The 12,377-nt window shown below is 37.4% G+C and overlaps 1 protein-coding gene across 2 annotated transcripts in view; it reads right to left on the bottom strand.

Moving 5' to 3' along the window:
* Positions 1 to 709: 709 nt before the first annotated feature.
* Positions 710 to 12,377, bottom strand: part of GALNT1 (polypeptide N-acetylgalactosaminyltransferase 1) — a 44,618-nt gene continuing 32,950 nt past the window's right edge. For both annotated transcript variants that reach the window (XM_080364286.1, XM_080364287.1), the window contains exons 8-11: positions 5,546 to 5,685; positions 4,340 to 4,438; positions 3,455 to 3,589; positions 710 to 1,003 (exon numbers count right to left, since the gene is read on the bottom strand). In XM_080364286.1, coding sequence (XP_080220412.1) covers positions 857 to 1,003; positions 3,455 to 3,589; positions 4,340 to 4,438; positions 5,546 to 5,685 — 521 coding nt within the window. In that variant the 3' untranslated portion in view covers positions 710 to 856. The remainder of the gene's footprint in view (positions 1,004 to 3,454; positions 3,590 to 4,339; positions 4,439 to 5,545; positions 5,686 to 12,377) is intronic.

The following is a 12,377-nucleotide window of genomic DNA, read 5'->3' as shown; positions in this document are numbered from 1 at the left end:
TGAACAGAAAAGAAGTTAGACAGCATGTTAACCTCCAGTTTTCAGACAGTAATAAAAAGATACATTTCCAACAGCCAAGAAATTAAAATGAAAAAAAATGAAAAAAGTTGATCTGACATTCAAGAGCTAAGTTTATTCTTAAGCTCATTTTGTTTGCACCCAAAATAATTTTAGACCCACCAGAAAAAAATAGCATTTATGGACTATCACACAATTGAAAAAGAGAAACATTGCATTTTGACTTGGTTATTTTCCCCCAGTGAGGTATAAAATCTACATATAAATTTGATACTCCACTATAACAAATTGTACTTTTCATAGTTCTGATTTAGTTTCCATTAAACCCTGTTTACATTTTTCCTTAAACCACAGAATTCTTATTTCACGTTACTGAATCTGGTTTCCAGCTCTCTCTTTCATTCATTTGTGGATCTATATTTAGTAGTCTGGTTACCACTAACCAGGAAAAAAAAAAAACTCATGGAACTTTCTTCATTACAACAGCACTTTCAGCAGAGGTTACCGATGTGCAAGCAAACTACAATGATATGCAGCTCTTCAGAGAGACTATTTCATTGATTATGTTTCCGCTGTTCAAACGTTCTCTACATTATTTGCTGGAAGAAACTCCTTCAATCTTGTAAACATCAGTGGGCGCAGTTTCACTGGTACGTGTGGTAGTTTCACATCCTTACACAGGAAGGCTGGTTCACAGCTACTGAAAAGCTGCGGGAGTTCTAACAGCTGACGAACTGTGGATTCTGCTGAGCAGAAGTTTCTTCTGTTGCTGCTTAACAGTGTAGCCAAAGTATCAGCCGAGGTAGCCCAGTCAATCCTTGCTCTTCTTTAGAACCTCTCAGAATATTTCTGGAAGGGTGACGTTGCGAAGCAGCCACTGCTGGGAGCGGCTGCCGTTGCAGTCTCTGATGCTGGGTACCTGGCTGTCCTCCTCGGTCGCTTTGTCCAGGCACTGGTTACTGTTCACATGCAACAGGGTTAATTTCTTGAAGACAAAATAAAAAACTAATTAGTTTTACAAAAATCACCAGGCATAAGCTAACCAAAAAGTCTCTAGGGGCCATTTAAGTTCTTCCATAGGTAAACAGGAACTAGACGAGACCCCTTGGTTACCAACTCCAGATCCCAATTCTAGAGAAAACTTATATATGCTATTTGGTGATGTAGATACTAAACACATTGCTTCATAAAAAACAGAACAGTTTGAACTTTCAAAATGATGTTCTTTATCAAGAAATGTTCACCATCCTTTAAATAGGACTATACGGCTAGGGATCTTTGAGGAGTCAGAAATTAAGATATACAACAAGATATACAAATTCAACTATTAGTTATAATAGTAGTTTTGATCAGATTAGAATAAACATATTGAATATGTATTCAAAAAATGCTTTTCGTCTTACTTGAGGACACAAAATTGACCTTACACTATGTTCTTATAGTACTATGTTCTCTTAAAAAAATAAAAAAAAAAAGATGTGTACAAATTCACATATATATATATTTTTTTTCCAGTACCTACTAATCTTACTTATGCAATCTTCCATACACCACTCCATCTATCTTGACACTATCCTCCCAGAGAAGAGATCTTCGGAAGTTGCATTTCCTGCCACTGTACTACGGATACTCATCAGTGCATCAACTTGTCTATGGTACTGACTGGCATTACTATCAGTATTTCTTCTCTCACCCAGCAGCATAACCAGGACACTGGACTGATTGAAAAGTGGCAGAACAGGCAGGCTTTATGTGCACAAGCAGCAAAATGAAAAAAACCCAAACCAAAACAAACACAAACAAAAAAAAATCCCAACACAAACACACCTACACCAAAAAAAAATGAGCACAATCTCCTACACTCATACAGCAGCAAGAGAATGAAGGAGGCAGTTGGAACAGACTTAAGCAGACAAATAAATAACACAAAGCTTTCCCCCTGCTCCTTTCTTTTTCTTCCTGGCAGACATTTTCTTAGGTGCCTCCGGAACAGAGGCCGAAGGAAAAGAAACTATTAAAAAAATCACTCAATTTTGCGGGCAGGAGTTCTAGCTAACTTATTTTTGAGCTTTATTAGCCAGCTTTAAGTGAAGATCTGAAGATTATATCTACATTTTTCCATTGACAAAATAAAGAGAAAAATCACGTACAACCAAATTAATGGCTGAGGATTCCACACTAAAGCAATTAGGTGTCTAAAGATTCAATGTTCTTACCATTGATAAGGCAGAAATAAAATAAAAAGCACTTGCTGTTTGGTGAATCACTGCATGTAGTAATACTACTCATGCTATTTACTTAAGTCAGGTAAAGTAAGTATATTAAAAACAAGAATGAATGGTTCCCGAGACTCAAATTTAATCATTTCAAATAACATATAATCCTGAAATCCTTCAGCATCTTTCTTCAGTCTCCTATCAGCAGCTGCTAGCAATGTGCAGACATCCTAGCAGAGATTCACTGTCTTCCACATTAATTGCCATCATAATAAGAGAACAACCCACGTCATTCATTCATCCTTCCTTATGGTATTAAAGGCTGTAGGTTTCGTTAACATCTGACCTACTAAAACCTATAACAAGCCTATTTAGTTAGAAATACTCTTTTTTTTTTTTTTTTAAAATCAATGAAATTTCTTTTTAGTACTTAAATATCTACATGTTCTTGTTATAAAATAATCATTGTGATTAGACTGGCAAGATTGTGCTTCCACAAATTGTCTTGTTACTGCCTTTTGCAATAACTGATTCTAAATTAAGAAGCTTGAGAACTATTTCTTTCTAACTAGCCAAGCCATAAGTCAGAGTTCTTGACTGCATCACTCAATCACAAAATTGTGCTTCGAGCTTGCAAATCAAATTAAGGATGAACGGATCAACAGTCAATGATTTCTAGATGTGGCAGTTCAACACATGGATTTCAAAATAAATTTGAACATTATATACAAGAAAGAGAACGATTAAAATAAAGCTGTTTTAAGCCTTAAATATCCCAAGATTAGAAATGTAAAATCTTCCTTATAATTTTGGGATGCTGATTTTTTTTAATTAAAAAACTATTTCCTTTTAACTTTGTGCAAGGTAAGACATTGTTAGCATTAGCTTTTACTGGCCGGTAAAACCCTGGAATACTTTTCTATTGTTGATCTCCTTGTAACATAACACTACACTGACAGACCAACTTTCTCCAGAGAATCCAAAATACAATGAAAATATTCTTATAAAAGCTCCCCCAAAACTTACCAGATAATTAAAACAATACATATGGCCACTGAGTGACTACACCATGAATTAATGACAGAGGGAACGCAGTCCTGACTTTTTCTCCTGTTTTGACATGTTAAATAGTGGTCCCACACTGGTATATGTTGTTCTGTAGGCTCACGTAAAAACACAAGTTGCCTCTTTTTAATGTCACGTGTCATTAGAAGACTTACCACTGGATCATATTCCCAAAGCTGATTTCCTTTTAGATGGTGGCACTTGAGCATTGTTACTGGGCCATTAAGTTTGGACACATCTAAACACAGATCATCAGTTCGAATTTCTTTGTTGGCAGTATATGAGAAAACCTAGGCAGAAAAAGAATGAGAGGAACTCAAGCAAAAACTGCAACTAAAAGATTCCTAGGATGGGGGAAAGGGGAACACTTGTCCACTAACTTTTTTTTTTCTCCCCTTCACCATGCATAGAAAGAATTTTTGGGGTTTTTCTAGGGTATAAACACTATATGGACAAGCTCTTCAGACAAAACTGCCATTTTCTAACTGCAAACTGCTTCCTGCATAGAAACAGGAGGATCCCCAACACAGGTAACCTTTGATTGTTTTCTGGTATACAATCAAGAATTATTAACAAAGTAGAATGAAAAACCAGATGTAAAATAAATTCCAGAACTGACACTCAGAAAAATGTACATTAAAACCAGCTTTTCAGGCACAGCTGCCATTTTATTTTACTTTACTTTATTTTATTTTATTTTTTTAAATAATGATGCCAATCAGGAGGTCTAATCAGGACACAGTTTCAGAGAACATACAGGAGGTGAAGCCTATCTTGTAACAGTCTTGTCCTCCCCTCATTTCATTTATTGCTTGGAAGTTGATCCAAAATCTACTGCAATCAGGTTCAAAAACCTATAAATGACAAACCACCACCAAACTGTCTCATGCATTTCCTCTTACAGGGATCTTCTTCAATGAGGGTTTCTCCGACTTTACAACTTCAGCATATTTTAAAGAGAACTACTGAAATAATCAGAAAATTGTTCTGATGAGGTGTTCCAAATAATTCAATACATTAAGATCATTAAAAAAAGTCACCTGATTGCCACCCATTCCGTGGCAGTTAAAGATTCCAACTTTCTCGTTTTCTTTTCTTGCCATGTTATCCAGACATTGATTTGTCTCCACGTTTCTTATCTGGGAGTGAAGAAGAGCACATTACAAAAGGTTGATGTTTTTAGAGGAGAGCATTGCCCATCTCAGACCACACCGGCACCTGTTCTCTCTGCTATACACCCAGAGATTATGTGAATGAAACATGAAACCTAGGAACCATACTACAATGAAAGACCACTATCTGTGACTCAAACTCCCAAGCAAGTGTTCAAGCTACCAGGTTACAGAATCATATTTGTTTCTTCACTTTTTTCTTGAGAACTTTCCATCTTGGGGACTCTTTTTGCGCAAAGACTCGTCTACAACAAGAACAGACACAATCGAGCCTCCAGCCCCAGCAGTCAGAAGTTTTAAAACATTGTCCTAGGCACAGTGGGTTTAATTCCTTTTGAAACCAAGGGTGACTGGGTTCCACTTCCTCATTGAGTTACAGCCTTAAACCCTGTATTCCTATAGGTTAACCAGGCACAAATATCAGTCTCCTGATATTCATGCAGTGGCATGACTGCCTGCTCCATTTTGTTAAAAACTTTTCTTTAAAAAATAAACAGTAAAAAGCCACCCTACAAGAGGTTCAATATGACTTGTAGGGAAGAATAGGTACCTACTTATTCAGGACAGCATCATTTGTACTGCTGCTGCAGTGAGTTAAGAAGTTTAAAGAAAAACAGAGAAATGCCCAGCAAGGCTTAGGAATCACTGGAATTTGCTGGTCACTGAAGAGGGTTCTGGGGGTAAAGTTCAGAGCAGTTTTTCGGTAAAGTCCTTGCTTGGCCCTGTCTAGTTTTTTTAAGCAAAAGTCCGCCCATACTCTGCACAGAGAATATTATAAAAAAAGTTATCGATAACTACACATTTCTGAAGGAGTATCTCTGAAGCCCTTTATGTGACTTTTAATACTGCAGTAAAAAGGGAAAACATTCAAACTACAGTACTGTATGCCAAAGTCCAGTTTTCCGCCCCATTGAGAAGCCACATGTATCGTTTTACAGTTGACAGGAACACAGGTGCAAGATACTTGAACTTTGCTGGAGATAAATTATTTGCCCTAGTCAGTTGCAAATACAAACAACTTACTGTGCAACATACTTTATATAGGGTAGATAAATACATAGTGTAAAATCTTACCTCTCCTAGAGAAAAGTAATGGCGTGGAATTTGGGAATCAGGATAAACGTTCTCCAGGTACCAGGAGAAAGGCCTACACTGGAGCTTGCGTCGTAGTCCAAGTCGTGATGATATGTCCCCATAATCAACTTTAGTAACTCCTGTAAGACCAAACAAGTTTTATTTAACGGCTGCCAGCAAACTTTATATAATTGCACTTAATACAAAAGTGATCTGTATAATACACTTTGCACAAAAGACTTTTTCTTTAGGAAGTCATCTCTATGCAAAAATAATTTTTTTAAAAGCATATAATTATGCTGTTTATATTCTCAGAGAGGACGCATCAGTCACTATCTGTCACTTCTTTTTCCAGATAATATAAAAGATGGAATCACTGCATCTGTGCTACACATGACAATTTCTTACCTGTGGTTTGTGGAACAATTTAAATGCAATTGCTTACTAAGTTATCACAGGGGAAAGGCTGAAACTGTTATAGTCACAAATGCCATTCTATCCCCAGTAGCAAGTGGGGTGCACATCTATGCAGCGTAACATAACAGTCTCCTCCTCTGGAGTATGGAGAATTCCATTTTAATTTAATTCTGTAAGCCAGGTACCACCTGCTGGCCCCTTCATCATCTAACTGCACAAAGAAACAGTCAGGAAGCGGCTTTCATACAGGCAACTAATCCTGTAATAATTCAGTATTTGTTCAATATAACTGCAGCTTTTGCAGGAAGTACGTTCACCATTAGTACTGTTATCACTTTTTGTGGTATTTTACTTGCATTTTTTCTCGTTTGCTCTTCATTTATCAAAGAGCTCATTCTTCCTGTGCCTTCCCACTCCTTTGTGGTTGTTTTAATTCCTTCTGAAAATTAACTTGTGCAAGTCCATCCACAAAACAGGGTGAAGAAGGTGTGCATGATCAGTACACATTTTTGCCTCTACGAGAATTAAGCACTGTTGTCATTAATATTCCAATAATATTAATTAAGGGTAGGATAACTTCTTGTTTTCAGACATCACATTCTGTCCTTACTTTCCACACCACAAAGGCCAAAAGTAATACACTACAAAAAGACTCCCAAACAAACAAAAACCTAAACCAAAAAAAACCCAAAACCAAGTCCAAGCAATTTAAATTCCCCACACAGACCACAAATATGGCTCAATTGGCCACTACACCTATAGACCTCCAGCTGCATACAATTTTCAGAAATCCCTCCACTTTCAAGACTGTAAATTATCTCTAAAATTGTTGACCTTCTGAAATTGAGTTTGAGACATTAAATTGGCCTGCTGCGTTATTAAACCAACCTGCCAGCAGATGGTGTATTTCTACTCAATTACGACAGATAACTGCATAATTTCAGCTAAATGTTTGTAAATATCAATAAAAACATTAGCAATTTCAATATTCTAGAAAACCCAATAGCCAGGCTTTTAAACTGCCTTTTTTTTTTTTTTTTTTTTAGCTAAAGACTTTAAAAAAATATATGCTGGAGAACTATAGTGGTAAGGAAATGAAAGTAAAATAAGGTTGTTTTTTAATGAAATTCTGAGTAGGTGAATGAAATTTTAATATCTCCTGGAACAGAACCCCACAAAACTTCAGTCTGGGCTTTCCCAGTCACAAAAGAAATGCCAAAAGCAAAAAAAAAATACAAGAAAAACAAACAAAAATTCCACCCCAAAATACTGCCTTATCATCAGCAAAGCAAATATTTCCTCTAGACTAAAAGGAGCACTCTCTCAAGAGACGATGAAGCAAGAAGAGAAAGGCTGTACCAGCCACAGCTAAGGATGGAGTGCGTCATTATTCCATGATGAAAAAGCAGCTCATGGATGAAACAGTTATCATGCCATCCTTACAACAACCTTAATGATACTCAAAACTCATTCATCAGTTGCTACATGGACCTTCAGAAAATAACACTGTTAAGGCTTTGTCACATCACTGAATGGCAACAAGGACTGAAGCCACAACCCTAAAGAATTAAATGCAATGTGATACTTAATAGCATAGAAGCCTGCTGTTTCTTAAAGTAGTTTCAAATGTCACCACGGACAAAGAAAGAGTGCCAGCTGATTTTCCCTCTGTTACAATGAAATAAAAGGTGTGTATTGTATTCCATTTAACCATTTTTAGTCTGAAAGATTTTTTTAAAATCCTCTCTGAAGTTATGTCTGTATGAACCCCTATACTGGCATGTGGACCACAGTTACCATCATGTCAGCAGATAGACTGAACAGCAGAACTGGTTTAGTTGCCTTAAGGGTGTCCTCTAACAACGTGGAATTACTCAGTTTCCTTGCTCTCTGGTAGCTTATCTGTATCACTCAAAACCAGCCTGAATGTCCCTATACATTTCCACTATAGAGTGCAGTGTTAGTTACACATGGGGAACAGATCTTTTGGGGAAAAAAAAAAAAAAAAAATGGAAGCTCATCAGGAAAACTGCAAAATGTAAAGTATCTCAAAATAAAGTACATGTCTAAATTATTTCCTCCATAGATGGGTAAAATGTATATACACACAGTGACATATAACTTCCAGTGTTTCTGTATTTGTTTTTAAAGGCAAACACAAACAAACCAACTGACCAACAAACTCCCACAAAACAGGAATACAGAAAAAAGATTAGATCAAATCTTCCTCCCAGGAGATAATTAAGCCAGACTTTACAGGTATGTGCATCATGAGGGAGACAATCATGTCCACTAGGTGTTCTTTCAAATATTTGTCTCTGATTCATTAAAAAAAACCACAAGTATTTACCAGTAGTTACTACTGTTCTCTTTACTTGACCACGCAACATATTCCCTCCCACCCCCAAACCCTAATTACATTAGAAGCATGGATGTCCCTGATGATTCTGTTTATCACACAGCTTGCTGTTTTCTGTGTGACAATCACATACGTTCTTTTCCACACGTATGCCTAAAGATGTACTCAAAAATAAATACTGATAAAGCAAAAAACCCTACGTCAAATCATCTTTTCACACCAAAACATACAAATCACACCAAATTGTACCAATGTAAGATTCAACTCAGCACTTGCTTGTGATATTACTATTCTTGAAGAAGTTTGGTATGCAGTACCAGACAACTCTGATTAATAATATATAATGGTCTTTACTTATACCTTTACAAAAACATACATATAATGATGCATATCAGTAGAATATCCCTCCTTCAGCTTAATTTTCATATACTTAAGCTTCCCATCAGCCATGTTGCAACAGTTCCACCATCCTCAAAATTTCAAAAGAGATGAAGATTTGGTTGTCATGTTTAATATATGGCAATATATTTATGTTAAAATGCTTGGGGAAAAAAAAAAGGCAACATGATGTTTTTCATCATGAATATAAACTGCTCAATCATTATCAGAAGTGCAATATGAAAACTGGTTCATCTAAAACTAGTCTCGTTACAAATCATGGAACTTGTTTTTATTTAGTATTATGAAACTAAATAAGCAATAATCATTTTAAATTAATTAGAACAGCTAAATTATTTGCATTCCAAATTAATGTTATTAGGGAATAGTTGCTGAAAACAAGAACACATGGTATCACTCATTGGCTTGGCTACATTGCAAGATGTGGACTCAGTCCCTTCTCTGTCCTCTCTATCAACCATAAATAAAAATGTTATCCATTTCCAGTCTGTACATATTGAACCTGGACTTGCCATGCTTGTCTACAGCCAAGTGCATGCAGCAATTAGAAATGAGGCCTACTGATCCAGTTTTCAGCATAGCATGTTTATGCCTCTGCCTAGATGGTTCTTGCTCAGGTAATTCTGCAACGCTGCCTTTTCAGGACTTCTTCCTGTTCACTTAGCCAGACTGGAAGCCAGACTGATATGCAGCATGGGGAAACCACACAGCCTCAAAGTATCCATGCTTCATCTTTAGATTAAGGATACCAACAAATTCTACCCCTGTCAGTTTCACCATTTATTACTAGTTAGGAGAAGCTTAGGAGGAGGTAGCTGTGGTGAGCCAGCCTAATGTTTTGCAGCTGCTGGTGCAGAAAGGGGCAGCTTTTCCTTGCTCAGCTTCAGACTCCTGCTGCACCTCCTGTGCTGACAGAGGTGCTAACCTAACCAGCAGAGAGCCAGCCCACAGGGCAAACACTCCTGACAAGTTCTGCAAGTCAAATCAGTTGACACAGATGAATAATCAACAAGTGAGGGGAGGTAAAGCCCATTCACCTGCCATGAAAAGCAAGGCACTCTCCTCACAGCAATCTCAGACTGACACCACCAGCTTGTGAAGCCTCAGCTTGGACAATCGAGCCCTAGTATTTTAGACTAAAGAAAGTGATGAAAGGACAGCACTAGAAATAAAGAAGTGGCAGAGTCCACAGAACAGAACAACTGGAGGCAAGAATCAGATTATTCACCTGCACATCCTGGATCTGTTTTCTGAAAGCCCAAGAGGAACTGGTCTGTGAAAAAGCGCCCTGCTGTGACACCTGGCTGTGAGGAAAACTGTCAGCTGATGAAAAAAGTCTACGGCTTGTGCCATTTCTGATGTGGAGAATAGCTGTAGTGTGCAATGAGACTGGCCTGATGTTGGCTGAGCAGCACCTGCTGCAACACCTTCCTGCCCAGCCTCCATCTGCAGCTGCACCTAACCAGAGAGATGGCTTCTAAAATGCATGAAAGCTTAAAACAGACAAGTAACACTTTCTACCAGGCTGTACTTATTAAAGAAAAAAGGATTACAGGCTTACTTTTCAAGAGGGCAGTTTTCCATTTAACTACATTACATCAATAGTTGAAAGTCTCTTGAGTTCCTATCATTCAAGCAGTAAGCCTTTTTTCTTTTCCAGACAACACAGATTACATGAAGTGGGAAAGCTACCTGAGAATCTTAGGTTTGCTTTCCTGGACCAATCCCTCTGCAATTCACTATCTTAGGGGAGCAGAAGAGAAAGGATATAAAGGAGGAAACAAATTTCTCGTTATGTAGGCTCAGTGATGCCTGACAGTGTATTACCTCCTTCAAAATCCAATTTTCTCACCCATGTCAACAAAAAAAAAGCCAGGTTCAGAGAGGATTGCCTGTTTTCTTCACTCATCTCCATGCAGGCTTGCAAACCAGCATCAGCTTTAAAATTCTCACCTTGCTTCTTGCAAGAACTCGTGACGCTATCACAGTAATATTGAAAGTACACATTGTACTAGCAAAAGCTTTCACAGGCTGCGTACTGCACTCTGCCACAGGGTCACTACACCATCATTCTGTAAGAACTAAACATTTACATTTTTATATTAGAAGGATACCTGGAAAAGCAGAGTATGGCTAAATGAGCCTACATAGCAGAGATTCTCTGAGTTCCTAAGACAACTCCTCGCCGGAGAGGCTCACCAACATTTACACTGATGTTATTTACTGTCAACAGGCAAAATCAGGATCTGCAACAGTCAGGTAAGGTTGGAGATACCAGAACAACAACATAAAGTGTGAACTTCCCAAAACAGTAATCCTTGCTAGTTAGCACCCACTGGCTCTCATAACTTAGGTGGATTTGTGGGGTGAGAGACATGAGTGGCACTGAGTACATTGATGTGTTCTTTCTCTGAACATCACAGCTAAGAATGACCTCAGTACCAACAACCCTCTTCACAGCCCCAGGGAACTCACCAATTTCAGAATAAACCAAATTATTCAGGTACTATATGATCCTATTATTGAAACATTCAATCTCTAGCTGCAAACTTCAGTGTAGTGTCAATACGGATGGGGTACACTAAAGAGGTCATGTGCCAGTCAGCAGGTACAGATGTTCTAAGAGGAGCTTTATCATGGTGTTCAGCAATTTACATTTGTTTTTAAGAATTAGGTTATTTTTACAGTTAGGTGTTCCAGCTCCTTAATACATTTTAAAATCTAGCTTGGCGTGGATGCATAAAAGCAATCTTAACCAAAAATGACTGCACCTATTTGTAGACAATTTTCTGACTATCTATATATGTCACGTTTGAATTCATAATGCTTCATTAGTAAAAACCCAGGGCAACAACCATAAGCTGTTAGCTTCTGATTTCACCTAAAAAGCTTTGAGTAGTAGCAAGAACTACTTTTTTAAATTAAAAAAATCTTATACAGTCATTCAAGTAATGCATTATCTTAAGACAAAAAACCACCGTAAGTCAGCACAGTTACCTGGTATTACAAGTATTCTGAAAACCTGTAATCTAAAATTTGACACTGTTCACCCTCATAACACATTGTATTACAGCTTTTAAATTTCAATATCAATGCAGGTTTAATAAGCAGGTCATAAGGAAATACTAGTTTTAAAGATGGAATAGCAGATGTGGCATACAGAACTACCACTCAGTATTTAAAATCAAATGTCTCTGATGTCTCAAGTATTGTATTTAGAGATGATGTCTGTTGCTACCCAAAGTTTGTCTCTCTTTGTCTTTTTAAACAACAACAACAAAAATATCCTGTAGTAGAAAGTAATAATTCAGTATTTCCCAGGCTTTTTTTTTTTTAAAGTTTGAGTTCATAGGAAATTTGCTCTCATATTTTACATCCTCTTGTTTTGTTAACATCCATTTTAAGAAACATGATAAATATCATCACAGTCAAGTATATTGGCAATTTGCCCCTGTACTCTGGACAGTGAAATGCAAACTCTACCAAGCCAGAAGATGTTAAATTTGCCACTCCTACAACAAGGTTTCACTTAAATCACTTCTGATATATTCAACCTGGAATGTCTACAACACAGAAGCCAGAGGCCAAACTCTAGCACATTATGAGATGTATTTGGATGGCTAGTTTTCAAGCACTATGGCAGAGCACTTTGACATT

The sequence above is a fragment of the Nesoenas mayeri genome (assembly GCF_963082525.1).
Source record: "Nesoenas mayeri genome assembly, chromosome: 2".
In the NCBI taxonomy this organism is placed as follows: Eukaryota; Metazoa; Chordata; class Aves; order Columbiformes; family Columbidae; genus Nesoenas; species Nesoenas mayeri.
The sequence above is the reverse complement of the archived record's forward strand: the minus strand, read 5'-3'. Positions and strand labels throughout refer to the sequence as shown.